At 44.9% G+C, this 14762-nt stretch overlaps 1 protein-coding gene across 1 annotated transcript in view; it reads left to right on the top strand.

Annotated features, from left to right (window-relative positions):
- The first annotated feature begins 1303 nt into the window (after positions 1–1303).
- The window catches only part of cngb1a (cyclic nucleotide gated channel subunit beta 1a), a 17719-nt gene continuing 4260 nt past the window's right edge, over positions 1304–14762 (top strand). Inside the window, exons 1-13 of the mRNA XM_055025135.1 lie at positions 1304–1367; positions 3907–4048; positions 4498–4566; positions 4641–4789; positions 4987–5190; positions 5263–5474; positions 5551–5601; positions 5683–5769; positions 5835–5899; positions 6716–6838; positions 13908–14049; positions 14124–14283; positions 14394–14491. Coding sequence (XP_054881110.1) covers positions 1304–1367; positions 3907–4048; positions 4498–4566; positions 4641–4789; positions 4987–5190; positions 5263–5474; positions 5551–5601; positions 5683–5769; positions 5835–5899; positions 6716–6838; positions 13908–14049; positions 14124–14283; positions 14394–14491 — 1566 coding nt within the window. The remainder of the gene's footprint in view (positions 1368–3906; positions 4049–4497; positions 4567–4640; positions 4790–4986; positions 5191–5262; positions 5475–5550; positions 5602–5682; positions 5770–5834; positions 5900–6715; positions 6839–13907; positions 14050–14123; positions 14284–14393; positions 14492–14762) is intronic.

Below are 14762 nucleotides of genomic sequence, written 5' to 3'. Positions count from 1 at the left end.
GAGCACGACCTGACGCCCCCCACGCTGTCCATGCCGAGACTCCACCCAGAGCTGGCCCAGCACCTGTCGCAGCTCCAGAAGCAGGCACAGCAGCACTGCAGCAGCATGGCTAGTCGCTTTGCTCTCCTCGGCTTCCTGAGCAGCCTTAAGCTCTCCGTCCTGCAGCGGCGCCCCCCAGACACCTGATAGACCCTCCATCTGTAGCTCCAGCCTGGAAAGTGCCAAATAAAGCTGCTCCTCCTCTGCAGCTTGCAGCTCCCTCTGGTGGCCATTTAACCTCAGGTGGACAGACTGAACAGGAAGTGACCTCTTTCCTGCTTCCTGTGGCTCTCTGAGATGAAACTGATAGAACCTAATTATTTGTCGCTTCATTAGCATCAAACACACAAATAATTAAAAATCTAGGTTTAAAATGTCAACCTAAACCAGCAAGTATTTTAAAAATCAGCAAATTAATTATTTTCTAAAATTGCAAAATAAAGTTAGAAACAGCTGGAAACTAGTGGACCCAATAATCTGCTGCAGAGTTCTGGTTCTGGTTTCACTTGAACAGAAGAACCAGCATGGTAACATCTCAGCAAAGAGCAACATTTAAACTGGATCTTCAGGCTGCAGCAGAACCCGACCAAACCTCGACCCAGTTCACTTCCTTCAGCTTCACTGACATTCACTCTTGATCAACAGATCCTCACGTTTTTCCCACTAATGCAGAACTGAATTTATTGCAATTTTTCCACAAAAAGTGAAGCCAAGTCCCACCTGCAGGTGGCAGTATTTCTTACTTCTGCTGCCTCAGCCTGACTTGATGTCAGTTTATCATCCTTGATTGATGCAGCGAGTAAAAAGTAGCGTCTCTGTTCTCCATGTAAATGAACAGATTGTTTTATCACATTAAAGATATCACAAAAAATTATTTGCTCCTTTATTCTTTATTTTATTGCAAAAAATCACAGAATTGATCACAGAATCCTGCAGGAACTGACTTATAAATTAGACAATAATAATTTCTTCATAAAGTTAACCTTGATTGCTGAAAACATAGAGCAGGTGTCTCAGATCTGTTGCTATGGAAACAAAGCAAACCTGATCTACTTAATAGGAAACAAAGACAGAGCAGCTTTTCCAGCTCTGCTACCATCTGCTGCTCATGGGCCACCGGTCTTTTATTCCCACAGTCACCGCATGCTTTTCCCCTGCAATGAAGCAGACAGAAAAGGAGCTGAAACACCAAGGATGACCTGAGTTCAGTCCGAAATGTTCAACTACAAATCCAGAGTTTTCTAAACCTCAGAGCAGCTTCTGCATGGAGCTGCAACGGTTAGCATTCTGCTGCTGCGTCTCCCAGAAGAGGGCGGAGCCTACTGCCGGTGGGCGGAGCCTGTACAGCTACTTCAGGTCTCTGTTGAAATGTTTCACACTCACTGTTACCTGGCTGTCCGATTGTCACCTCAGAGTTTCTGCTCCTTTTTCTGTTTGACCAATAAAAGTTTTGAACCCATGGGATCAGGCTGCCTTTGATGCTGTTATGAAGAGAAACGCGTCACGTCGGCTGTGTTTGTTTCATTTCTCTCTGGAATGTTTATGAACTCAATATAAAGTTATTTTCTGTTGTGTTAAACCTCAGTAAATCAGAGCAGCTGTTTCAGGATGAACCATAAAGAATCTAAATGCTGCTCAATCTGGCGCCTCCTGCTGTTTTAGACCCCAGGAGGTTTGAAACTTTCTTCATCATCAGACTGGATGTGAGTTTATCAGCTCATCTTCAGCCAGCAGGATTCTTCTGCCATGTTTCGGTCCTAAAACTGAAAATCCAGGTTTTAATTGATGTAGATAGAAAAATACAAACACAACTCCTGAAACAAATAAAAGGTGACAGAAAAACTCTGAGGAGGTTCAGCAGATTTGGACTTGAAGGTGAAGTCACTTCACAGAATTTCTGTAGGGAAGCAAAGTTTAGGTTCTGTCATGCTGACGTTCTCCACAGGAACATCCAAAGTTGGGCTCCAAGTGGCTTCTTCCAGCAAATATCTGTTGATATTTTCTCCAAATCTGAACGGATTTCAATACATCAACTGATAATTGGCTGAACTCCTCAGAGCACTCTGCAGCTGTGAGCTCATGGATTGATTCACCAGAACAGAGCAGCTCCTCTTCATGATGCTAAAAACATTTCCAACAGGAGATGGATCTGGATCAGCCGTCTGAAGCAACGCTCCTGGAAAACACGGCAGGCACCTTGATGTCTCAAAAACAAATTCTGCATCCTCCTCTGATTCAGCGGGTCGGGATTCCTTGTTTTGAAAATTTGCTTTGATCCTGAAATGAGATGGTAGGGAGTTTTGAACTGACATCAGTGTCATCTGCATAGAGCGTGATCAAATGGTTAGAACGTAAAGTTATGTTATATTTTTGTTAGCGATTCTGGACAGAAACGGAATTCAGTTGGCAGGAATCAACAGAAGATCTTAGGTTAAGTTTTTCTAAATCATTTTCTGTGGATCCGAGAAAGAATTTAAAAAGTTTAGCTCCAGAGTATTTGACTCAAAAGAATCCCAGTTTCCTTATCAGACGTTTTTTACATTAACAGCAGAAAAACTCACTACAAAAACAAACCACATTGTTTTTATTTTAACAGATATCAGGAGTTTGTGAATATTACCCACAATCTGAAACATGTTCAAATGGGCAAAGACTTAGTTACTGTTGTGGTCTTCATTAATTAGAAAATAGAGCTAATCCCATTAATAAAAAAAAAAAAATTAATATATAAATATATTCAAGTGAAAGTATAGGGAGTTTTTAAATAACATCAGTATCATCTGCATAGAAAGTGATCAATGGTTAAAAATGTGAAGCTGAGTCATTAAAAGGTTTTCTTAGCAATCCTGTACTCTAACTTAAAAGGTTAGATAGCTAATCTAATTCACAAGTAAAACAAATTATCGAAGAGCTGTGTGATTTGGGGGAGGAGTTATGTGATCTGGGGGAGGAGTTATGTGATTTGGGGGAGGAGTTATGTGATCTGGGGGAGGAGTTATGTGATCTGGGGGAGGAGTTATGTAATTTGGGGGAGGAGTTATGTGATCTGGGGGAGGAGTTATGTGATCTGGGGGAGGAGTTATGTGATTTGGGGGAGGAGTTATGTGATTTGGGGGAGGAGTTATGTGATTTGGGAGAGGAGTTATGTGATTTGGGGGAGGAGTTATGTGATCTGGGGGAGGAGTTATGTGATCTGGGGGAGGTGTTATGTGGTCTGGGGGAGGAGTTATGTGATCTGGGGGAGGAGTTATGTGATCTGGGGAGGAGATATGTGATCTGGGGGAGGAGTTATGTGGTCTGGGGGAGGAGTTATGTGATCTGGGGGAGGAGTTATGTGGTCTGGGGGAGGAGTTATGTGATCTGGGGGAGGAGTTATGTGATCTGGGGGAGGAGCTATCTGAAACCCCATTTCTATAAATCTCAACAGACTGAAGCTGGATTTCCCAGACCTTCAGATTTTGACTTCTGGCAAAGTCATTAAATCAACATCTATAGCCATATAACCTTAAATTAAAATCTGACATTTATTGAATAATAGCTGTTGCCATCAGTAAATATTTCATAAATTCAACAAAATTTCATTATTCTTCTGGAAACACAGAGAAGTCCCGAACTTTTGATGAAACCATTTTCTGTTCAGTTATTTTAAAGCAATCTCGGTTTTATTAAATTGTGAGATCTGAGTAAATCTGGAGTGATTGTCATCCTTTCCTAACTACAGTCATTTCACTCCAGGCTGTAAGTCCAGTCGGAGGTTAAAAAGTGTTCAGTTGGGTGATTGCTGTCGATGCTCGACCCAGAGCCCGGCTCCAGAGCCCGGCTCCAGTTTTCTCATCCTGGCGCCGCGTCTTCTGCTCTGATCCTCAGGAAGCTGCAGGAACACCGACGCTCCGGCGCTGATGCTGCAGGCTGCAGACCCGGACGAGCTGCACCGACTCAACCGGAGCATCCCACAGATAATCACGACCCCCGAACCGGAGACCAGCAGGCTGATGTTGCCTCAGCTCAGGTAACAGCAGCAGGCCTGCAGGGGGCGCTGTTCATCTCTCCACCCGGCAGGAGGAGCATTAAAACATTAAATTTTGGAAAACACAAGGAAGGAATGGTGGCAACATTAATGGCTTTCAGAAAAGAGAAAGAGGCGGGAAAATCTGAATCTAAAATATTTCAGTTTTACTGAGTGGAAGAAGAAGAGACGGGTCAGAACCAAGCCGTCAGCCTGCAAACGAATCGTGTCTCCAAAGACATCGTTACAATATTTGCAGATATTGCTGCTGAGCTCTGGAAACATGTTGGTTCTGTTTGACCCTGAAAGTTGCTGGCGGCTCTTCATCACACGGAGAGTCCAGATCAGTCTGTTGGTTCAAACTCTGGGGCCATAAATCATCATAAATCTGACAGCAGATGATTTATGATGATTTATGGCTCACAGGGTTCTGGATGTGCTGCTGTCTGCAGAGCTGACCCAACGCCAGGCGAGGAGGACGAGGAGCTGCTGAAGGCCCGGTCCAGTCCGGGAGACGACGAGTGAGACCCCGACCCAGACGCAGCATGGCCCTCCCCCATCAGCGGCGTCCTCAGCGTGTCCGTTCTCCCCGCAGGATGCGGCCGCAGTCCGCCGCCAGCGTGGCCAGCGTCACGGTCCAGGAGCGCCTCAACCAGCTGGTCGGGCTCTTCAAGGGCCGGACAGAACGACACAAAGACCGCCTGGTGGATCCTGACGAGTCCGAGGAGGAGAGCCCCACTGCCTGTAGGTCACCCCGATCCAGGTCCCCTCATCCGGGAAAACCTGGATCCACTGAGCCAACCACTGGATGCAATCGGCTTGCCCAAAGAGAACAGGATCCAGTTGGCTACCTGGATCCAGTGGGATCCCTCAGGGATTTTCAGTTGGGTCTCCTGGTGAAAGTGGACCGGAACCCTGACCGTCTCTCCTGATCTCTGCAGCTCCTGCCAAAGCTCCACCGGCTCCTCCACCGCCCCCGCCTGGAGAGGAGAAGAAGGACGAACTGGAACCACCGCAGGAAGCGGATCTGTTCCAGTTTGAACTCCTGGGACATCCGGTCCAGCTCCCAAAACTTCCCCCGATGCCCGACTGGCTACGGTCCATCCTGGAGTACCGCTTTCCGTCCAGCATCGACCCGTTCACTGGTGAGCTCTCCTCCCAGAACCGACCACATTCTCCCGGTGATTTCCCATAATTCTTGCCTCCCCGTCCTGCAGACATCATCTATGTGATCTGGCTGTTCTTCGTGGTGGCGGCGTGGAACTGGAACGTGTGGCTGCTGATCCCGGTGCGCTGGGCGTTCCCCTACCAGACTCCCGACAACATCCACCTGTGGCTGCTGGCCGACTACACCTGTGACTTCATCTACATCGCAGACATCCTGGTCTTCCAGCCGCGGCTGCAGTTCGTCCGCGGCGGAGACATCGTGGTACGTAAACACAGGAGACCTTCTGCGTACAACCGGCAGGAACGGCTCTAACTGGTTTCACTGGTTCTACTGACAGTGTGACAAGAAGGACATGAGAGAGCATTACATGACCACCGAACGGTTCAAGGTGAGAACGTTCTGCTAGAGCAGCGAACGATCCGGATTCTGGAGCGCTTCTGGTTCTGACCCGTGTTCCTTTCGTTCCCAGATGGACATCATCAGCCTGTTCCCCATGGAGATACTTTACTACTTCACCGGCGTGAACTCGCTGCTGCGCTTCCCGCGGCTGCTGAAGGTCAGGCTCTTCCTGCTCTTGCTCACATGACCAGGGGAAGCAGCTGATTGGTTGTTCTCTCCCAGTACATGGCGTTCTTCGAGTTCAACGACCGGATGGAGGCGGTGATGAAGAAGGCCTACATCTACCGGTGGGTACCGCATCCACCCGCATCCAACCACATCCAACTACATCCATCTACATCCAACTGCATCCATCTACATCCATCTACATCCAACCACATCCAACTACATCCACCCGCATCCAACTGGATCCAATGATATCCAACTACATCCATCTACATCCAACCGCATCCATCTACATCCAACCGCATCCATCTACATCCATTTACATCCAACCGCATCCATCTACATCCAACCACATCCAACTGCATCCAACTTTATCCAACTAGATCCAACCACATCCAACTACATTCAACCGCATCCAACTGGATCCAACTACATCCATCTACCTCCAACCACATCCACCCGCATCCAACCGCATCCAACTACATCCATCTACATCCAACCACATCCATCTACATCCAACCACATCCAACTGCATCCAACTTTATCCAACTAGATCCATCCACATCCAACTGGACCCAACTACATCCAACCGCACCCGTCTACATCCAACCACATCCAACTGGACCCAACTACATCCACCCGCATCCAACTGCATCCACCCGCATCCAACCACATCCAACCGCATCCAACAGCATCCAACCGCATCCAACCACATCCACCCACATCCAACCTCATCCAACCACATCCAACCTCATCCAACCACATCCACCCACATCCAACCTCATCCAACCTCATCCAACCACATCCAACCTCATCCAACCACATCCACCCACATCCAACCTCATCCAACCACATCCAACCTCATCCAACCTCATCCAACCACATCCAACCTCATCCAACCTCATCCAACCACATCTGACCTCTAACCCGTTGCCCAGGGTGATCCGGACCTCCACCTACCTGCTCTACTCGCTGCACATCAACGCCTGTCTCTTCTACTGGGGCTCCGACTACGAGGGTCTGGGATCCACCAAGTGGGTCTACAACGGGAAAGGCAACGCGTAAGAACGTCATTACATCATCAATCAGGAAGAAATTAGAAAAAACATTCAACTCTATTATCAGAAATTATTTCTACTGTTTTTACCACTTTATTCTCATACTATATATTTTCTTTCCTATAATCTGTCAGCCGGCAGCGAGCTGCCTTTTCCCATGTTTCAGGAAGAACGCAACTACACCTCACTGCAGCTAACAGGAAGGGCGACGGACCGCTGTCAGTCTCAGACCTTATATGGAAACAGGACCATTCCACTCCGGAAGTGAAGGGGCGCTATTTCCTAGATTATCCATGTCTCTCGTTTCTATTTTCCTGTGAAATCTGATATATTTTCACCTTTAAGAAGGATTTTCACTCTCAGTATTTGAACTTCTCTCTTTATTTACTTTAGCTCACAGTTTTAACAGATTCTGTAGCTTCCTGTGTTCTTCTAAATTTGCTCCTGAGTCGTATCTTTTCAGGCCTGATGCTGCCTCTAGTGGCGTGGGGAGGTAACACAACTAATATATTGCATTACTAAGTCAGAATATCACAAAGTCTTTATTATTTATTCTTAATTTTAGCATTACTGGAACTATAAAATATAAATATTGTGTAAAACACCGTACCTTTTCATTTCCTTAAGGATGTAGAGCTGATTAAATGCTATAATACTTTTATACATTATAAATAATATCTATATATCCATCAATTATACAAGGAGACATAAAACAACATAATCAGCTATAATATAAATACAATTTGCAATGTATATCAGAAATTGAATTGATCAAAAGTCAATAACAAATAAAGGTTCATGGACAAATAACCAGGTTGTTAAACAGATACAAGCCAAAATTCACATTTTTGTTTTTACGCTGCCATGTATATTATTCTGAGAGACTTTTTGTTGGTAGAGTCTAATATATAGGAACAAATAAGATGAAACTATTTAGTCTATCAACATGGAATTTTCCTTTGACTCTAAAACAATAAATCCTATTCATAGAATCACATTATCAATAATTTGTGAATATAGTAAAACACTCAGCAAGCTGGAGGTAAATGTTATCATTTAGCTGGTAAAGAATAATTATTGCCCTGTCAATAAATGATTTCTAATAGATTGTTATTACCAGAGGAAAACAGAGACGGCTTCATGAGGTCAGAGGTCAAACTGATGAAGAAAGAGGATGGATGCTCTCTGCTAAAATATTCCTGCATCTTCCATCATCTTTCAGCAAACAGTTGAGATAAAGTTGGTTCTGGTTTCACCACCATTTACCTGCTGTTTTACCTGCCAGTGAAAGTTTCATTAAAAGCTTGTTAATCTGCAGCTCATGAGACGGAACCAGCCGAGAGATGAAAAGTTCAAACTTGAGTTAAAATGTTGTTTTAACTTGAGTTAAAACTCAAGTTAAAACAACATTTTAACATTTTAGCTCAACAAGCTCTAGTTGGGTAACCCTGAGATCACTAGATCCTCTTAAAGATGGCGTCTCTGAGAAGTCCTTAAAGATACAGGAAGTGTTTTCTGCAAAGTCGAGCTGAATGTCCAGGAACGACACCAGGAATTTAAAATTTGCCAGTTTCAACAGGTTGGCCATCGAGAGAAACTGGAATCACTTCCTGGTTTAGTTTATCTCATTTAATTACCTCTACTTCCTTAAGAAAATGAAAAAATATGATGTGTTATAATTTATCTTTTACAGTGCCAGTAATGCTGAATTCATAGTGAATAATATTGTAATTATATTAGTTGTGTTACCTCCCCACGCCACTAGAGGCAGCATCAGGCCTGAAAAGATAAGTCAGGAGCAAATTTAGAAGAACACAGGAAGCTACAGAATCTGTTAAAACTGTGAGCTAAAGTAAATAAAGAGAGAAGTTCAAATACTGAGAGTGAAAATCCTTCTTAAAGGTGAAAATATATCAGATTTCACAGGAAAATAGAAACGGGAGACATGGATAATCTAGGAAATAGCGCCCCCTTCACTTCCGGAGTGGAATGGTCCTGTTTCCATATAAGGTCTGAGACTGACAGCAGTTCGTCGCCCTTCCTGTTAGCTGCAGAGAGGTTCTTCTCCTGGAAGGAATATATTTAAATATTCTTAGTCGATTCTGGGTTTGCGATCAGAACTGGAGCCTCTGCTCCACCCGCTGCTTCCTGTTCTCATAAGATGTATCGTCTTTCATCTTATAACGACTTTTTTCTCCTCTTATTTTAACTTACTGTTGTATAATTTTGTTTTTGTAATATTCTGACTTTGTTGTCATGATTGATTTTTTTTAATACTCTGTCATAATAAGAAACGCAGTTTTTGTGCTGACCACTAGAGGTCTCACGTCATTCAGGTGTAAATGGGAGGTTCCTGTCGGTGACGTCAGAGGAAGACAGTCTCTGCAGGTCCACTCTGCAGCAGATGCCTCTCCTGCTCACTTCAGCGTCATGTTTGGCTGGTGCGATGAAGTATCAGCGCATTTAATCAATAATAACTCGCTAAATACTTTACGTATTTTCATACTTTATTACTGGAAACATTCTTCAAACGCCCTTCATTGTACATTTACAAATAAATTTATTTTTAAGCAGTATGGGATTCAATATGCCGATATTGATATATGATGAATATTTTGAAAAGCATGCAGCCATTCATACTTTAAACAAAAATAGTATTATTAATAGATATTTATATAAACACAAAATAATACAAATATATTGAGGGAAAAAAAGATGATCATAAATAATACTGAATATTTATATTTGGATTTGCATATTCATATGCACGTGTCTAGAGAGTGTGTGTGTGTGTGTGTGTCTATAGAGGTGTGTGTGTGTGTGTGTCTATAGAGGTGTGTGTGTGTGTGTCTATAGAGGTGTGTGTGTGTCTATAGAGGGTGTGTGTGTGTGTGTCTATAGAGGGGTGTGTGTGTATCTATAGAGGTGTGTGTGTGTGTCTATAGAGGTGTGTGTGTGTGTGTGTCTATAGAGGTGTGTGTGTGTGTGTGTGTCTATAGAGGGGTGTGTGTGTATCTATAGAGGTGTGTGTGTGTGTCTATAGAGGTGTGTGTGTGTGTGTGTGTGTCTATAGAGGTGTGTTGTGTGTGTCTATAGAGGGGTGTGTGTATCTATAGAGGGGTGTGTGTGTGTGTGTCTATAGAGGGGTGTGTGTGTATCTATAGAGGTGTGTGTGTGTGTCTATAGAGGGGTGTGTGTGTGTGTCTATAGAGGTGTGTGTGTGTGTGTGTGTCTATAGAGGGGTGTGTGTGTGTGTCTATAGAGGTGTGTGTGTGTATCTATAGAGGTGTGTGTGTGTGTCTATAGAGGTGTGTGTGTGTGTGTGTCTGTAGAGGTGTGTGTGTGTGTCTATAGAGGTGTGTGTGTGTGTCTATAGAGGGTGTGTGTGTGTGTCTATAGAGGTGTGTGTGTGTGTGTGTCTATAGAGGGGTGTGTGTCTATAGAGGTGTGTGTGTGTCTATAGAGGGGTGTGTGTGTGTGTGTGTCTATAGAGGGGTGTGTGTGTATCTATAGAGGTGTGTGTGTGTGTCTATAGAGGTGTGTGTGTGTGTGTGTCTGTAGAGGTGTGTGTGTGTGTCTATAGAGGTGTGTGTGTGTGTGTCTATAGAGGGGTGTGTGTGTGTCTATAGAGGTGTGTGTGTGTGTGTCTATAGAGGTGTGTGTGTGTGTGTGTCTAGAGAGGTGTGTGTGTGTGTCTAGAGAGGTGTGTGTGTGTGTGTGTGTCTATAGAGGTGTGTGTGTGTGTCTAGAGAGGTGTGTGTGTGTGTCTATAGAGGTGTGTGTGTGTGTGTCTATAGAGGTGTGTGTGTGTGTCTATAGAGTGTGTGTGTGTGTGTGTCTATAGAGGGGTGTGTGTGTGTGTCTATAGAGGTGTGTGTGTGTCTATAGAGGTGTGTGTGTGTGTGTGTCTAGAGAGGTGTGTGTGTGTGTGTGTCTATAGAGGTGTGTGTGTGTGTCTATAGAGGGGTGTGTGTCTAGAGAGGTGTGTGTGTGTGTGTGTGTGTGTCTATAGAGGTGTGTGTGTGTGTGTGTCTATAGAGGGGTGTGTGTCTATAGAGGTGTGTGTGTGTGTGTCTATAGAGGTGTGTGTGTGTGTCTATAGAGGTGTGTGTGTGTGTGTCTATAGAGGGGTGTGTGTCTATAGAGGTGTGTGTGTGTGTATCTATAGAGGTGTGTGTGTGTGTCTATAGAGGTGTGTGTGTGTCTATAGAGGTGTGTGTGTGTGTGTGTGTGTCTATAGAGGTGTGTGTGTGTGTGTCTATAGAGGTGTGTGTGTGTCTATAGAGGTGTGTGTGTGTGTCTATAGAGGTGTGTGTGTGTCTATAGAGGTGTGTGTGTGTGTCTATAGAAGTGTGTGTGTGTGTGTGTCTATAGAAGTGTGTGTGTGTGTCTATAGAGGTGTGTGTGTGTATCTATAGAGGTGTGTGTGTGTGTGTGTCTATAGAGGTGTGTGTGTGTGTGTGTCTATAGAGTGTGTGTGTGTCTATAGAGGTGTGTGTGTGTGTGTGTGTCTATAGAGGTGTGTGTGTGTGTGTCTATAGAGGTGTGTGTGTGTGTGTGTCTATAGAGGTGTGTGTGTGTGTCTATAGAGGTGTGTGTGTGTGTCTATAGAGGTGTGTGTGTGTGTCTATAGAGGTGTGTGTGTGTGTCTATAGAGGTGTGTGTGTGTGTGTCTATAGAAGTGTGTGTGTGTGTGTGTGTCTATAGAAGTGTGTGTGTGTGTCTATAGAAGTGTGGTGTGTGTGTATAGAGGTGTGTGTGTGTGTGTGTGTCTATAGAGGTGTGTGTGTGTGTCTATAGAAGTGTGTGTGTGTGTGTGTCTATAGAGGTGTGTGTGTGTGTGTCTATAGAAGTGTGTGTGTGTGTGTCTATAGAGGTGTGTGTGTGTGTGTGTCTATAGAGGTGTGTGTGTGTGTGTGTGTCTATAGAGGTGTGTGTGTGTGTGTCTATAGAGGTGTGTGTGTGTGTGTCTATAGAAGTGTGTGTGTGTGTGTCTATAGAAGTGTGTGTGTGTGTGTGTCTATAGAGGTGTGTGTGTGTGTGTGTCTATAGAGGTGTGTGTGTGTGTGTCTATAGAGGTGTGTGTGTCTATAGAGGTGTGTGTGTGTGTGTCTATAGAGGTGTGTGTGTGTGTGTGTCTATAGAAGTGTGTGTGTGTGTGTCTATAGAAGTGTGTGTGTGTGTGTCTATAGAGGTGTGTGTGTGTGTGTGTCTATAGAGGTGTGTGTGTGTGTCTATAGAGGTGTGTGTGTGTGTGTCTATAGAGGTGTGTGTGTGTGTGTCTATAGAGGTGTGTGTGTGTGTGTCTATAGAGGTGTGTGTGTGTGTGTGTCTATAGAGGTGTGTGTGTGTGTCTATAGAAGTGTGTGTGTGTGTGTGTGTGTCTATAGAAGTGTGTGTGTGTGTGTGTCTATAGAGGTGTGTGTGTGTGTGTCTATAGAGGTGTGTGTGTGTGTGTGTCTATAGGTGTGTGTGTGTGTATCTATAGAAGTGTGTGTGTGTGTGTCTATAGAGGTGTGTGTGTGTGTGTCTATAGAGGTGTGTGTGTGTGTGTGTCTATAGAGGTGTGTGTGTGTGTCTATAGAGGTGGATGACATCCTGCCAAACCGAACGACAGGTGCTGGTGGCACCGCTGGCGGCTTTGAGCACCAGGAGCCAGCTCTGTTTCAAGAACGACATCTTGGTGTGTAGAGGTGTGTGTGTGTGTGTCTATAGAGGTGTGTGTGTGTCTATAGAGGTGTGTGTGTGTGTGTGTCTATAGAGGTGTGTGTGTGTGTCTATAGAGGTGTGTGTGTGTGTCTATAGAGGTGTGTGTGTGTGTCTATAGAGGTGTGTGTGTGTCTATAGAAGTGTGTGTGTGTCTATAGAGGTGTGTGTGTGTGTGTCTATAGAGGTGTGTGTGTGTGTGTCTATAGAGGTGTGTGTGTGTGTCTATAGAGGTGTGTGTGTGTGTGTGTCTATAGAGGTGTGTGTGTGTGTGTGTCTATAGAGGTGTGTGTGTGTGTGTCTATAGAGGTGTGTGTGTGTGTCTATAGAGGTGTGTGTGTGTGTGTCTATAGAGGTGTGTGTGTGTGTGTCTATAGAGGTGTGTGTGTGTGTGTCTATAGAGGTGTGTGTGTGTGTGTCTATAGAGGTGTGTGTGTGTGTGTCTATAGAGGTGTGTGTGTGTGTCTATAGAGGTGTGTGTGTGTGTCTATAGAGGTGTGTGTCTATAGAAGTGTGTGTGTGTGTGTGTGTCTATAGAGGTGTGTGTGTGTATAGAGGTGTGTGTGTGTGTGTCTATAGAAGTGTGTGTGTGTGTCTATAGAAGTGTGTGTGTGTGTGTCTATAGAGGTGTGTGTGTGTGTGTCTATAGAAGTGTGTGTGTGTGTGTCTATAGAAGTGTGTGTGTGTGTGTCTATAGAGGTGTGTGTGTGTGTGTCTATAGAAGTGTGTGTGTGTTTTCATGTTTTCCAGCCAGTTCTTGCTTCAGATCCAGCAGCTGAGCTCGAGTCCAGAATCCTCCGTGAGATTCATCCGTCTTCCTGACATCGTGTCTTTAGGAAACTTTCAAATCACAAAGTCAGATTTGGGAGCCATCTTGCTTTTGTCAGAGTGAAATTACATCATCTTTGCCATCTGTATAAACTTTGCTGGTTAATGTTATGGCATGTAACATATAATATATTCATAATCATTTATATGATATTGTTTTATTTGTAAGGTAGACTCTTGTGTCAGATAATGTAAATCAACAGGAGGGAATATTTTAAATGTTTAAAATCTGGGCTGGTTTTGTAATAACCTGGTGAACCTGGTGTTACACCAAACATTTATCTAATATTAGCTGGACATCAATACTGTTTACTAATATTCTAATCACAAAAAATAAACGGCAATACGTCCGTCTTACTTGTGAAACGTTTCCCCGTTTATCTGATGTCGATATGAACACGGTATCCTGCAATGCTGAGGCTTGCACCGCTCCAAGATGGCCGCCATGTTTCCTGCACCAGCAGCCAATGGGGGCTCACCGAGAATCAGGGCTTGTTTTGGGACTTCCTCCAATGACAGGAAGTCTCTGTTTCCATAGTTACATCCGATGTTACTACTTTGCTGTGAAGACGCTGATCACCATCGGAGGACTGCCGGACCCCACCACCGTCTTTGAGATCTGCTTCCAGCTCATCAACTACTTTGTGGGCGTGTTCGCGTTCTCCATCATGATCGGTCAGGTTGGTGTGTTCTGGGTTCTGGTTCTGGTTCTGGTTCTGGCAGACGGACTCACCTTCTGGTTCCCGTGTCTCAGATGAGGGATGTAGTGGGAGCGGCGACCGCAGGAGAGAACTACTACCGGGCCTGTATGGACAGCACCGTCAAGTACATGAACTCCTACAGCATTCCCCGGGAAGTCCAGAACCGGATCAAGACTTGGTACGACTACACCTGGAAGAGCCAGGGCATGCTGGGTAAGCAGAGCTAGTGCTGGTTCCCTGTGTGGTGAGGGGAAGCTGGGAGGAATGGACATCCAGCATCAGTCCTGAATGCCTCATGATGCGTTCGTGTCTCCTGTGATCAGATGAACAGGAACTCCTGATTCAACTTCCTGCCAAGATGAGGCTGGACATGGCCGTCGACGTCAACTACTCCATCGTCAGCAAAGTGGCTCTGTTTCAGGTCAGAACCTCAGAACGACCCGACCCGAAGAACTGCTGCACCGACAAACAATGACCCATCGGCCTGTGTGTGTGTCTGTGTGTGTGTGTGTCTGTGTGTGTCTGTGTGTGTGTGTGTCTGTGTGTGCGTGTGTCTGTGTGTGTGTGCGTGTGTCTGTTGTGTCTGTGTGTGTTTTCTGTGTGTGTGTGTGTGTGCGTGTGTCTGTTGTGTCTGTGTGTGTCTGTGTGTGTCTGTGTGTTTCTGTGTGTGTGCGTGTGTCTGTTGTGTCTGT

This window comes from Poeciliopsis prolifica, unplaced genomic scaffold (assembly GCF_027474105.1).
Source record: "Poeciliopsis prolifica strain line A6 unplaced genomic scaffold, Auburn_PproV2 SCAFFOLD137, whole genome shotgun sequence".
Lineage (NCBI taxonomy): Eukaryota > Metazoa > Chordata > Actinopteri > Cyprinodontiformes > Poeciliidae > Poeciliopsis > Poeciliopsis prolifica.
The sequence above is the reverse complement of the archived record's forward strand: the minus strand, read 5'-3'. Positions and strand labels throughout refer to the sequence as shown.